Raw genomic sequence first — 13,333 nt, 5'->3', positions numbered from 1 at the left:
ACAGCGCTGGTGCCATGGTGTGGCTGTGGCCCTGCATGCCGGCACAGTGCAGGTGCCGTGGTGTGGCCCTGTGTGCTGGCACCGTGCCGGTGCCGTGCCGTAGCAGTGGCCCTGTTTGCTGGCACAAGCGCTGGTGCCCACGGCACAGCGTGGCTGTGGCCCTGTGTGCTGGCACAGCACTGGTGCCATGGCGTGGCTGTGGCCCTGCCGGTGCAGTGGCCGTGTGGTGCCCGTGCGCTCCGCTGCCCAGCTGCAGGATGCTGGCGATGCCGGCACTGCCCTCGCTCACCATGTGGCCGCCGCGGGATGTGTCTTAAGTAGCAAACGTGACCCCCACCCCCTTCAGCTGGGTGCAGACCCCTTCCCCTCCTTGGGTGCCCTGGGGTGGCTCACCCTGGGGGCACAGCCTGGCCCCTCCACCCCAGGCGCTGGCCAGCTCGCCCTGTCCCCTCGCTCCCCCCGGGCCGCTCCCTCTTGTCTCCGTCTCGCGTCACCATCGCACGTCCAGCGTCAGCCCCGGCATCACCCCGGGGCGGGGGGCAGGACCAGTACCCCCCCCTCTTCACGCCCCCTCCATCACCTCCCACGGGCCATCCCCCATCCCCATGTCCCCTGTGTCCCCAACCCCCTAAGCACATACCTCATTGCTCCCGGAGCTGCCCTTGCTTGAGGCCGCGTTGAGCCTGGCACGGCTCTGGCACGGCGTGGCACGGCACGGGGTCCCCCTACTATGCATGGTGCCGCGGGGGCCGCGGCCGGCGGCGCTGAATGTAGGGCGCGGGACGGGAAGGGGACGGGGATGCGGGGGGAGGGGGCCGCTGAGCTCCGTGACAATCACAGTCTGTGACGTGCGATTTTAAACCCTTTTGTGTTTTGGTCAGGATTTTAAAGAAAGATATTTTTATGGTAATTGTTGCTGGTCTATTTTACTATATATTTATGTAATAAATATATGATGAAAAAAAAAAAACCAAACCAACCAACAACCAGACCCACCCACACAGCTCGGCTGGATGCGGCCTCTGCTTCCCACCGCTGGCTGAGCGAGCTGGGGCGGGAGTTGGGGATCCCCCCTCCCCGGCGCTGCCAGCGGAGCCGTGGGGCTGGCACCCAACTGAAGGGGGGTGGTCCTGGCATCCCAGCACCCACCTGAGGGCTACAGCTCCTCCCCTGCCGCAGGAGTCCAGTGGGTGCCGTGGGGTGTGTGTGTGTGTGTGTGTGTGTGTCTGTCCTCCGCACCCGCAGTGCTATGTACAGGGGTGTTTTAGGGGTGCAGGGCGGCGGCAGGGTTGGGGGGGGTGATGGGCAAGGATCCATCGGGGTCCTACTGGGCGTCAATACGGAAGGAGAGCAGCTTCTCGGAGTGGAGGTTGTTGAGGGTGCGCAGGTCGGGCAGCTTCAGCAGCAGCTTGGTGAAACGCGACGTCTCGGCCGGGTGCGTCTTCAGGACGAGGGCGCGCAGGGCGCGGATCAGCGTCTCCTGCAGCTGCTCCACCGACGCCGTGTCCTCCATGCCCGAGCGGTCTGTGGGGATGGGGCGTCAGCAGGGTGGTGACACCCCCACCCCACCTCCACCACCACCTCCTCTCCTCGATTTCCCTCCCATCTCCTCAACTTCCCACCTGCCGAAACCAGGACGACGGCGGTGAAGAGCCCCAGCTCCTCGTCGGTGAGGTCGAGGGCGCTGAGCTTCTCGCTGAACTCGAACATGGAGCTGAGGAGGTCGCCCATGCCCATGCCCCACAGCTCCTCCAGGCTGTACTTTGTCCGGCTCATGAACGTCACCGTCTGCTCCTTCACGTCGAACAGGGAGGCGAAGCGAACCATCAGCACCTGCGGCACACGCGGCGTCAGCCGGAGGGGGACACGGTGCCGTGCCCAGAGGGGATGCTGCAATGCTGTGGGCTACCATGCTGTGCTGTGGGGCACTGTGCAGTGCCGTGGGGCTCCATGCCAGGGCTCCAGACTGTGGGGCACCAAGCAATGCCATGGGGCACTTTACTAGTCAATGGAGCACCGTGTCATGCCGGGATGGGGGTATCCTGCAATGCCATGGGCTGCCAGGTGATGCTGTGGGGCCATACTCCCTGAGAGGGCTCTGTGCTGTGGGTCACAGAACAAGGCCATGAGGTGCTTTGCTAGTCCATGGGACACCACAGAAGAGGGGGTGGGACCCTGTAACACTGTGGGCTGCCATGTGATGCCATGGGGCACCATACAATGTCATGGGTTCCATGCCACGAGGCACTGAGCAATGCCAGGGGTGGCGGGTATCCTGCGATGCCATGGGCTGCTGTGACAGATGATACTGTGGGACACTGTGCTGTGCTGCAGGGTCCCTGCAAAACTGAAGGCTACTATGCAATGCCGTGGGGCTCCGAGCAAGGCCATGAGGCACTTTGCTAGTCCATGGAGCACCGTGCCATGACAGGAGCAGGGTATCCTGCAATGCCATGGGCTACTGTGTGATACCACGGGGCACCGAGGCATGGTGAGGGATACTGTGGGCTACCATGCAATGCCATAGGGCACCGTACAAAGCCATGTTCCATAAGAGGCCTCCATGCCTTTGGGGCACTGCAATGCCATGGGCACCAAATGATGCCAAGAGGCTCCATTCCACACCACGTGAAGCCATGGGCAACTAAGGGCAGCATGGGACTCCACGGTGGTCCATGGGCCACTGTGCAATGCCATGGGGCATCATGCAACGCTGTGGGGGCTTCATGTTGGTCTGTGGGGCACCATACAGTGCTTTGGGGCACCATGCAATGCTGTGAGGCTCCATGTGAGGCCATGGGGCACCATGCAATGACGTGGGGCACCATGCAATGCCATGGGACTTCACACTGAGTTGTGGTGCACTGTGCCCTCCCCCTTCAGCCCTCCCCATCCCGGGACGTACCTCAAAGGTGCCAGCCTTGAGCAGTGTGACCTGGTCGTGCTGGGAGAGGGCCTGGAAGCCGGGAATGTGCTTGGCGAACTCGACCACTTCACGGACGGCGGGGGTGAAGCTGAGGGAGAAATCCTCCCAGATCTCCTGCACGGAGCGTCCGCTGCGGCCGGGCAGGTGGCTGTTCATGGGGCATGCCTGCGGGCAACGGCACGGCACGGCTCAGCCCGGCACGGCACGGCTCAGCCCGGCGCCGCAGGGCTCCCCCGGCCCCGGCAAGGCGATTAGTGCGATTAGCGGCTAAAAATAGCCGGGGGCAAGGGAGCGGGAGCCGTCGGGCGCTCACCGGCAGGACGTCCTTGGTGCCGCGGGGCCAGGGGCAGCCCCGCGCCGGGGGCTCGGGGTAGGCGGGGGGGCAGAGCCGGGGCTCGGGGGGGCCGGGAGCCCAGGCGGGGGGCGCGTCCCAGCGCAGGAGGCCGGCGTCGCAGGCCGGGGGGGGTCCCAGCTTGTCGTGTGCGTAGACGAAGATCTCCTTGTGAGCCTTGGCCACCTGCGCGATGACGTCCTCGGTGGCCCCCCCGGGGCTGGGCGAGCGCGGGGGGGGTCAGCTGCTGCGGGAACTGCGAGAAGCAGGCGGGGGGGACGAGCGGCGGCGGGCCGGGGGGCGGGGCGCGGCCCCCGCCCGGCGCTGGGCCCTCGCCGGGGCCGGCCATGCCCGGCGGGACGCTGGCCATGCCGCTCATCGCGCTCTGCATCTCCGCCAGCATCCGCTGCTTCTCCCGCTTGGGGATGCGCCCGAAGCGCACGGCTGCGGGAGACACCGGCGTCACGGGGCAGCCCGGCCGCGCCGACCACCCCCAGCCCCGCACCGTGCCGGGGGCTGCCCGCGACGCGGCTGCGTCCCTGCACGTCTCTCCCTGGCTTGGAGGGGAGGTGCAGCCCTGACACAGAGGGGGACAGCCGTGATCTTGGGGGGATCCATCCCGGGGCAGGAATGAACAGCTCTGATAAGGGGGGGACCCATCCCAGGAGAGGATTAACAGCCCTGCTCTGGGAGGATCAAGCCCGGGGCAGGGATGTACAGCCCTGATCTGGGGGATCCATCCCAGGGCAAGGATTAACAGCCCTGATCTGGGGGATCCATCCCAGGAGAGGATGTACAGTTCTGATCTGGGGAGATCCATTCCACTGGGAGACAAACTGCCCTGATATGGGGGGAACCACTCTAGGACAGGACATACATCCCCTAACACAGCAGAGCAGGGCAACACATCCCATGGGGCATGCACAGTCCCCAGTGCAGACCAGCATACTCAATCCTGGAGAGGGGACACACAGCCTCAAGCAGGGGGCACCCACCACAGAAGGGTCAGACATGCAGCCTCGGCCATGGCAGGGGGAACCCACCCGGGGAGCAGACATGCAGCCCTGAGCATGGTGGGGAATCACACCCTCAGAAGGGAAGGCTCATACAGCCTTGAACACGGGAGTCCCTGGTTCTGCGGGGCCCCAAGCTCACCATCACGGGACATGCCGACCAGCAGGCACTTCTTGAAGCGGCACTGCTGGCAGCGGTTGCGGTTGATGCGGACGATGGAGCAGTTCTCGTTCTTGAGGCACTTCTTGTACTGGATGTTCTGCTGGATGCTGCGGCGGAAGAAGCCCTGCGGAGTTGGGGGAGGGTTGAGGGGAGGGGTGTCACTCTGGGTGCCCCACAGCATTGCAGGGTCTCCACACCACCCTGGCTCCATCCCTGGTACCTTGCAGCCCTCGCAGGCGTGGACGCCGTAGTGGAAACCAGAGGCGACGTCCCCGCAGACCTTGCAGAGCAGCACCATCCCGTTCAGCTCTGCGGAGGGATGGGGGTGAGCAGCGTCCCGAGGGGTCCACGGTGAGGAGGGGGACACGCCACCTGCCTACACCCCCCGCCCCACTCACTGGTGACGGTGCTGCCGGGTTTGCTGGGCGAGCTGCGGCGTCGCTCGTCTGCAGGAACCTGCTGCACCCCGGGGAAGTTCACCGAGGAGCCGTACGTGGAGGAGGAGGAGGATGAGGAGGAGGAAGAGGAAGATGAAGGGGAGCCATCTTCACGGGAGGCCAGCGAGCCCCCGCCGTAGGTACGGGAATCCTGCAGCGAGCCGGTGGGTGATGGGGGAAAGTAGGTGGGGAAGGGCTGAGAGCCCGACTGTGAGCTGCTGTTGGAGCTGTCGCTGCAGAGCGAGACGGGGCTGGTGCGGTTGGGCGAGGTGCCGCTGGAGCCCACGTAGCTGATCACACCGCCTGCGGGCAGAGCAGTGGGGACACACATGCACTGAGCTGCGCCGGGCTCAGCCTCCCCTGACCCGGAGGGGACCCCGAGAGAGGGGAATAGAGCAGCCTCGGGTAGGGGATGATGATCGGCAGAGAAGCATCACGGATGCCTCCCGGCCCCACGGGCGTCCCACGGCTGCAAGTGCGCCACCCACCCTGAGTCAGGCACCGCGTCTGCCACGGGTGCCAGCCCCACGTGGGATGGGGACAGCCAGGTTGCCCGGGTGCGTGTCGGGTGGGGACACGGGCATGACACCCCGGAAGTACCCGTGGGAGGAACGCGAGCTGGGAACCTGCCAGAGGCATAATTAGGGGCCGGGGCGGAGGGGGAGGGGGGGGAAGGAGGGATGTCACGTCAATTCCAGACGCCTTCTCTGGCTCTGTGCCCAAGGCTTAGCCCAGTTCCCAGTACCACAAGTCCAGACGCAGCCCTTACAGTGCAGCCCCCTAACACAGCAGAGACCAAAGCACGCCCTCCCCCCTTGCCAACATCCCCCTAAGTCCAGTGCCTTCCCCATGCATGGGGCAAAAACAACCAGGCCACATCTCCAACTGACTCGGGGGCCCTGGACACGTGGAGGGTGATGCTGGGGACACGCAGGATTGCCGGGGCCATGTGTCTCCCGTCGCACACAGTGCTGTGAGCGACACAGCCAAGTCTGTCACCATCAGTCACACCCCCCGCTTCCCCCTCCCCCCACTCCAAGCCACTTCCAAAGGAGGTCAGTGAATCAGGGACAGTGGGTGTCATAACACCCCCTCCAAAAAAAACCCAGATAGAGCTACTGGGACATCAAAATGCTGGGGGAATCCGCCTCCTCCAAAGCCCCAGGACCAGGGGCTTTGGGAGAGGGGAATTCCCCCCAAGGAGTTGCATCAGGACGCAGAGAGCATTTCCAGTCCCTCCCCACCGACCTCCCCCTCCCCAAAATGCCTGTGTGCAGCTTCCCCCCCCCCACCTTGTGTGTGTGTCCCCCCCACTTTGAGCTCAGGCGGCCTCACGCCGCCGCCCCACGTGCTCTGGCCGCACGTGGCCTCCCTCGGCCCCGCCCCTTCACGCGTTGCCCCGCCCCCTTCGCCTTCCATTGGCTGGCGCCGAAGCCCCGCCCCCCTCCGGGGGGTGTGTTGCCCTGGAGATGGCGCGCGCTGCCCACCCCCCCCGGCCAACCCGTCCCCGGCTGTTCGGAACGCTTCCGGGTGTGACGTCATCGTGACGTCATACAAGGCGCTGACCAATGGGACGGGAGGGGCGGGGCTGCGGGGAAAACAAACTCCGCACGTGGCAGCGGCGGGGAGGGGGACACGTGCCGGGGGGGAGGGGGAAGGGGGGTGAAGATCGCCTCTGTTTCCCCCCCCCCACACACACACTTCGCCAGTTTACCGCCCCCCTTCCCCCCCACTCCCACCCCGCCTTTTCCCGCTGCGCGTCCCCGCCTCCGCCGCCCACGGACCCCCTCGGTCCCGGCGCGCTCCCGCTTGGTCCCGCTGCCCCGATCCCAGTTCTCGCCCTTCCTATGCCCGCGGATAAGGACAAACATCTCCCACACCCCTTCTCATCTCGGACTCCATCCCTCCTGCTCCGGTGACCGCAGTGTCCCGGTTGTGGCGTTCAGGGTCGCCCCGGTGCCAGCGCGCATCCCTCCCCCCGTTCCCTCCCTCCCTCCCGGCCCCGCCGCCCGAGCCTTACCCTGCAATGCAGGACCGCCCGGTCCCGGTAGGAAGGAGGCCCGCTCCGGGATGCGGTCCCGGTGCGCATCCTGCCCGGTGGAGCGTGCAGGACCCCCCGGTCCCGGTTGTCCGGACCCCTCCTCCGATTCGCGTTCTCAGCGCGCAGCCCCCTCGCCGCAGTCCCCGCTGCACTGACCCTCGGACTCCGGTCCGGTGCTCGGGACCTCTCCCCGCTGCCGGTGCCCGCCCGGTCCCGGCACACACACCCGCGGGCGGGGAGGAGGAAGGGGAGAGGGGGTGGGATTCCGGCGAGGGGCACTGACCTGTGCTGCCGGCTTCGGGGGCCGCCATCCTCGCGGAGGAGGGGGGGGGGGGCACGGGGCGGGGGGTGCGGAGGGACGGGACCGTCCCGGTTCCGCCGATCCTCCCGTATGCAGACGCGCGGCTGACGGGGCCGAGAGGAGCGGAGCCGTGCCGAGCCGTGCCGCTCCAATGCCCGGCCAGAGCTGTTGTGCGCCCGCCGCCCGCCCCACCGCCCGCCCGGCACCGGCCGCGGCTGCGCACTGGGCCGCACGCGGCGCCGCCGCCTCCCCCATGTGATTCCCGGGGAGAGCCTCGTGCCCCAGTGACACACTTTCCGCCGGCGGCCCCGGCCCCGCGTCGCCGACGGAGAGCCCGGTGAGCAACGAGGGGACACCACCACCACCCCCCCGCAGCGGGGCAGCCTCCAGCCCGCGGGCACCGGCACCGGCACCGGGGGGACAGCCCTGGACCCCCGGCACCCCGCGCTGCGGGGGCACCTGTACCGGGGACACACACGGGTGGCACCATCCCCTGCACCGGGGAACAGCACAGGCACCCCTGGCACCCTGCACGGCACTGTCACCTGCACTGGGGACACTGGGGGTCACCCATCACCCTGCACGACATTGTTACCTGCCCTGGGGACACTGGGGGTCACCCTGCACGGCACTGTCACCTGCACTGGGGACACTGGGGGTCACCCATCACCCTGCACAACATTGTCACCTGCCCTGGGGACACTGTGGGTCACCCATCACCCTGCACGGCACTGTCACCTGCACTGGGGACACTGGGGGTCACCCATCACCCTGCACAACATTGTCACCTACCCTGGGGACACTGGGGGTCACCCATCACCCTGCACAACATTGTCACCTGCCCTGGGGACACTGTGGGTCACCCATCACCCTGCACGACACTGTCACCTGCCCTGGGGACACTGGGGGTCACCCATCACCCTGCACGGCACTGTCACCTGCACTGGGGGTCACCCATCACCCTGCACGGCACTGTCACCTGCACTGGGGACACTGGGGGTCACCCATCACCCTGCATGGCACTGTCACCTGCGCTGGGGACAGCTGAACGTGGCACCATCCCCTTCAGTGGGGATGGCCCAGAAACATTAGAGGCACCCCTGTCACCCTGCACAACGTTGCAGGGGACACCAGGGGACAGCTGCCGCCCAGCATGGCTGTTACCCGCATGGGGAACACACAAGCGTGGCACTGTCACCTGCACTGGGGACACTGCAGACACTTGTCATTCTGCATGGCACGATCCTTGTACTGGGCACAGCTGAGCATGGCACTGTCCCCTGCACTGGGAACACCCTGGTACTCTTGTCACCCTGCATTGCATGGTCCCTGCATGAGGAACACACAAGGATGGTACCATCCCCTGCACTGGGGATGCCCAAGGAAAAGCACGGGCACCCCTGTCACTCAGCACAGCACTGTCCTCTGCACCAGGGACAGTGGGAGACACCAGTCACCCTGCACAGCATGGTCCCTGCAAAGGGGGCACCTGAGTATGGCACTGTGTCCTGCACCAGGGATGCCTGGCCACAGTCCTGGCACCCTGGCACCCTGCACAGCTCTGTCCCCTGGGGCCACCTGGGCACCAGTATCACCTGTGACACATAGGTGCCCCTGCCACCCCACACTGGGGACACTGGGGCACAGTGTGGCACCAGCACCTCAAAACCCTTTGCACCAGGGCACAGCACAAGCCTGCATCACAGCACAGCACAGCTGGACCCCTGCCCAACCAGCCCACGTCCCCCTGCCCATCCCTGGTGCCACCGGGGCAATGCTCAGCCCACGGCGGGTGCCTAGTGTGGCACGTGCCTGGCAGCCACAGCTCAGCCTGGCCTCGCTCCTGGCAGCCACACGGGCTGCAGCGATGTGCTGTGCCCAGTGTCACAATGCCAGGGCAGAGAGAACAAGCAGATCTGGGTCGCAGCACTGAGGCCAGCTCAGCCTGGTGACACTGGGGTCTTCTTGGGTGCTCACAGCCCCCGGGGGACGGAGGCTTTTGGAGATGCCAGCACCCTCCTGTGTGCCACGTGCCGGGCGCTGCCCTGGCTCCATGCCAGCAGGAGAAGGTGCAGCACACGGATGTGCCAGCACCAGGGAATCCTCAGAGCTAATCCTGCAGCAGAGGAGGCCTTGGGCACCATCTGTGCCTCGAGCCTGTGGGGCGCCAGAGGAGGCGGGGGACGACACTGGAGTTCTGCACCCTGAGGAGCCCCCAGCCCCACATGGGACAGTTCCTCACCTGGGGGCTCCTCAGGGCCCCACGGCTGGGTGCTGGGGCTGCTCCCAGCTTGTGGGGTGCCCCACAGCTCTGGGGTGGTTGGGACACCCCTCACCTTGCAGGAAGTGCCCTCATCCTGAATCAGCGGGTGGCTGTGCTGTGCCGTGGCCATGCTGCAGCCAACACCTCCGGCAGGGAGAAACCTGCTGGCTCACAGAAGGATGTGTGGGGCCAGGCTGGCATGGGGCCAGGGCACCTGAGGGGAAGATGTTGAGTTTGGGGCAGGGAGGCCCTTGCTGCCCCATCCCCAGTCCCAGCAGTGCAGCCATGCCCAGGCTGCTCTGGGCTTGCAGGTGCCATCGGCCCCACATGGCACCTCGTTGTTTCCCTCCTGGCACATTCCTGGGCTGTGGCAATTAGCTGTGACTCAGCCACTCATCTCAGTTCAGAAAACAACCCTGCACACGGCGCTGCAGCACACGGCACACAGCGTCGAGCTGGCCCTGCACAGGGATGCTCAGCCAGACGTGGCTGCTCAGCTCCCTGGTAGTCTCTGGGGTGGGTGTGGGTCTGGGAGGGATGAGAGAAATCTTGGGAGGTCCTGCCATGGGGTTGTGCTGTGGGGGCTCACCAGAGGGTCTTGCTGAAGAGCTGGGACCCTGGCACAGAAGGTTGGTGTGAGGGTGCTGTGAGTACAGCCCCTAGGCTGGGTGCAGCCAGGGCACCCTGGCAGCAGGATGGGGAGCTTGGACCAGGGACAGTCTGTGGACAGTAGGGCTGGGGTGAGGTGGCTATCAAAGCCACCAGGTCAGCAGGGTACTTGGGTTGGGCTTGTGCCTGCTGTGCCCTGTGTTAGACCCTCAGCAGCCCACTGCTGAGCCATCCTGAGGACCCTCCTGGAGGCTGGGGCTGTGCCCGAGGGGGCTCGCTGTGGGTGCCCATGCACCCCAACACAGCTATGCCCGTGCCAGTCAGTCCATGGTATGGATGGAGCACCTCAACCCCCCCCAAGGTTATCACATGCCGCTGTGCTCAGGTGCTAGGTGAGCCTTGCCTGGAGTGGCAGGGGCACACGTGTCACCTCAGGCCCTTCCACCGACATTGACCCTGCCCGAGGGCTGCTCCCCTCACTGTGCCCCCCCAGCTGCACCCCCTGCACCACCCCCAGCCCCCCATTTCCCCCCACCCCCCAGAGAGATACAGGCTCCAGCCCCCTCCCCTACACGAGGGACTGCAGGAGGCAGCCGGAGGAGCACGTCGGCGGTGGCAGGCAGCGGGCTTGCGGGCCGGCGGCCGCGTGCCCCGGTGCCCGGGTTGCCGGCGGTGCCGTGCGGCCGTGCCACGTGACGGTGCGCTCCGCTTGCCGCCGAACGCCTGTGTGCACAGGGATTTATTTTTACTCCAAGCTGGCCGGGTTGTTTACCTTGTACCTTTTCCAGGAAAAGGCTGGGGGGGGGGGGGGGGGGAAGGGAATTGCTTCCTCAGGGGACTGGGGTTTGTTCCAACCAGTTGTCCCCACTCCAGGCTGGGCACTGGGGTCTGGTAGGGTGCAGACCCTCCCAATAATGTAGCCCCCCCACCTCAACACTTGAACGCCGTCCAAACCCACTGTGGGTCTGCAGAATCCCACCAGGTCTGGCTCTGGGTCCCCCTGCCACCCTGGGATACGTCGTGCCTCAGTTTCCCCAGCCGTAGGCATGCTGTGGGGGTGGGGGGAGCAACCAGAGACACTGGGGTTCACATCACTTTGGGGGGTCTTGCACCCCCAAATCCCCCCCGGATGGCAGTGGGTGGGAGGGCAAGGACCCTGGTGCCGCTGCAAGGTGCCAGGCAGGGCTGGGTGCTCGGGGTTTTGGGGTGTTTTCCTGCTGTTCAGCAGCAGATCCACGGCTGAGAAGTCGAAAGCAGCCCTGGCGCGTCCCCACGGCTCTTGGCTGGGGCAGAGGGCTCAGCGCTGCCAGGACTCGCCTTTCCCCGCCCCGCGGAAAGGGAAAAAAAAAACAGGTAAACAAGGCGGGTCTGGCCCGGGCAGCGCAGGCAGGGGCACCCCACAGCACCACAGCACCCCCAGGACGGGCTGGCCTGTGCTGGAGGGCAGAGACCCCAGCAGGTGCAGCGCCTGGGGGTGCAGGATGCAGATGGGCAGGATCTAGGGGTGCAGGGGTGCAGAGATCTGCAAAGGTGCAAAATTTAGGGGTAAATGCACCCCGCGATGGTGCCTGGACCTGGGGATTCAGGAAAGGTGCAAGGTGCCCAGGAGGGGTCTGGGGACGCAGGGACCTCAGGAGGGTGCAGGGACCCAAAGATCAGGGGGCTGTTGGGACAGGGGGGTGCAGGAACCCCGGGAGAGTGGGGAAACCCTGGAGCATTCACCATGTGGGGTGGTCTGGGAAGCCCTCAGGTGGGGAGTAGGTGGGGGTGAGGGGGGAACACCTCAGTGGCTCCCTGCCTGCAGGGGGAGGCTGCAGCAGCGCTGCCCCCCCCCGCCCCCCCCCCCGCGCCCATAAATCTCACGTGTGGTGTTTTATGTTCCTGTTGCAGCTCCACAGCCCCGGATCCTGGAGCTGCTGCAGGGAGGGGAAGGCACAGGCAGTGCCGGGGTCTGCAGGGTCTCCTTCAGCCTCACAGACCCCCCCCCATCCTGGGCATGCATGACAAGGAAACCCTCTCCTCTTTCCCACACCTCCACAGCCCCATATTCAGCCTTCCCAATATGGGGATGTGGGGCAGCAGCCCCGACCCTGCAGAGCACACGTTGGCCACGGGCTTTAGGGCACCAGGCCGGTTGGCATCTGTGCCAGCCCATGTGAGCGGGTGCTCCCCTCCTCCTCCTCCTCCTCCTCCTCGGGTGCAGGGAGCCCTCTCTCCATCCCCGCGCGCTGCGGCGTCACGTGGCGCTGGCATGTGAGCCCTGCTCCATTTTTAGCCCCAGCAGCCTCCCTGCGCGGCGGCCCTGCTGCAGAGCCATGTGCGGGCAGGCGCCTGGCCAGCACGTGGGCCTGCCGCAGCGGGGACGGGGCAACCGGGAACCCCCACACACACACACCCCCCTCAGCTCCAGCTGCCCCAAAGTCCAGCCACGCGTGGGCGAGTGTGGATGAGCACGGCTGTGTACGTGCTTGTGGCAGGGAGCGACGGCTGTCTGTAGGGTCTGGTGGGACACAGGGCAGGGAGAAGCAGAGGGGCTTCCCCTGCACCGTGATGAGGGGGGCGTGGGGATGGCACTGCCTGTGTGACCCAGCCCAGAGGGGGATGTCACGACTCATGGTGGGGCTGCTAGGTGGGGGTGTTAGGTGCAGGGGGAGTCCCCCCGCTATATGTGTGTGTGCTTGAACGCAGCTTTGAGGAGAGACCTGTCCCCCACGTGTCCCCTTGCACAGCCGCAGCACGTGCCCCGCGTGTCCCCTGTGTGTCACCAATGTGTCCCCAATGCTATGGCCCTGTGTGCTGCTTGGGGGTGGGGGTGGGCGTGTGTTGCAGTGGGTGGGGGGAGGTTGTGTGTTTGTGCACACGTGTGTTTGTGCTTGTACACACGTGTGTGTGTGTGCTGGGGTTGCAGTCCTGGGTGTGTGTGTGTGTGAGGGGGGCTGCAGCGCCTGCAGGGTGTGCGTGTGCCTGCAGAGGGGCTGCAGTCCCTCACTGCGAGGGCTGTGCATGCATTTGCATGCCGGGGCTGCAGTCTCTGAAGGGGGGCAGTGTGGTGCGATAAGAAAAGGGGGTGTGTGTACACGCACACGCTTACACATGTACACCAGGACCTGCAGGTTTTGCAGGGCTGCGTGTGTGTGTGTGTATGCATTCGGGGTAGGGGGGACTGCAGATCCCCCGTGCGTGTGTGTGGAGATATGCACATCGGGGGGGCTGCAGACCCGCAGCGGTGTGGGTGGACCTGGAGGGGAA

The 13,333-nt window shown here is 66.0% G+C and overlaps 1 protein-coding gene across 1 annotated transcript; it reads right to left on the bottom strand.

Moving 5' to 3' along the window:
• Positions 1–925: 925 nt before the first annotated feature.
• On the bottom strand, positions 926–7,365 carry NR1D1 (nuclear receptor subfamily 1 group D member 1). The gene is given in 9 exon segments (XM_062017592.1): positions 926–1,524; positions 1,623–1,833; positions 2,906–3,091; positions 3,240–3,494; positions 3,496–3,701; positions 4,413–4,557; positions 4,654–4,742; positions 4,832–5,173; positions 7,195–7,365. Coding segments are annotated over 9 exon segments (1,662 nt in total). The 5' UTR covers positions 7,223–7,365; the 3' UTR covers positions 926–1,324.
• Positions 7,366–13,333: the final 5,968 nt, after the last annotated feature.

This window comes from Colius striatus, chromosome Z, assembly GCF_028858725.1.
Source record: "Colius striatus isolate bColStr4 chromosome Z, bColStr4.1.hap1, whole genome shotgun sequence".
Lineage (NCBI taxonomy): Eukaryota > Metazoa > Chordata > Aves > Coliiformes > Coliidae > Colius > Colius striatus.
The sequence above is the reverse complement of the archived record's forward strand: the minus strand, read 5'-3'. Positions and strand labels throughout refer to the sequence as shown.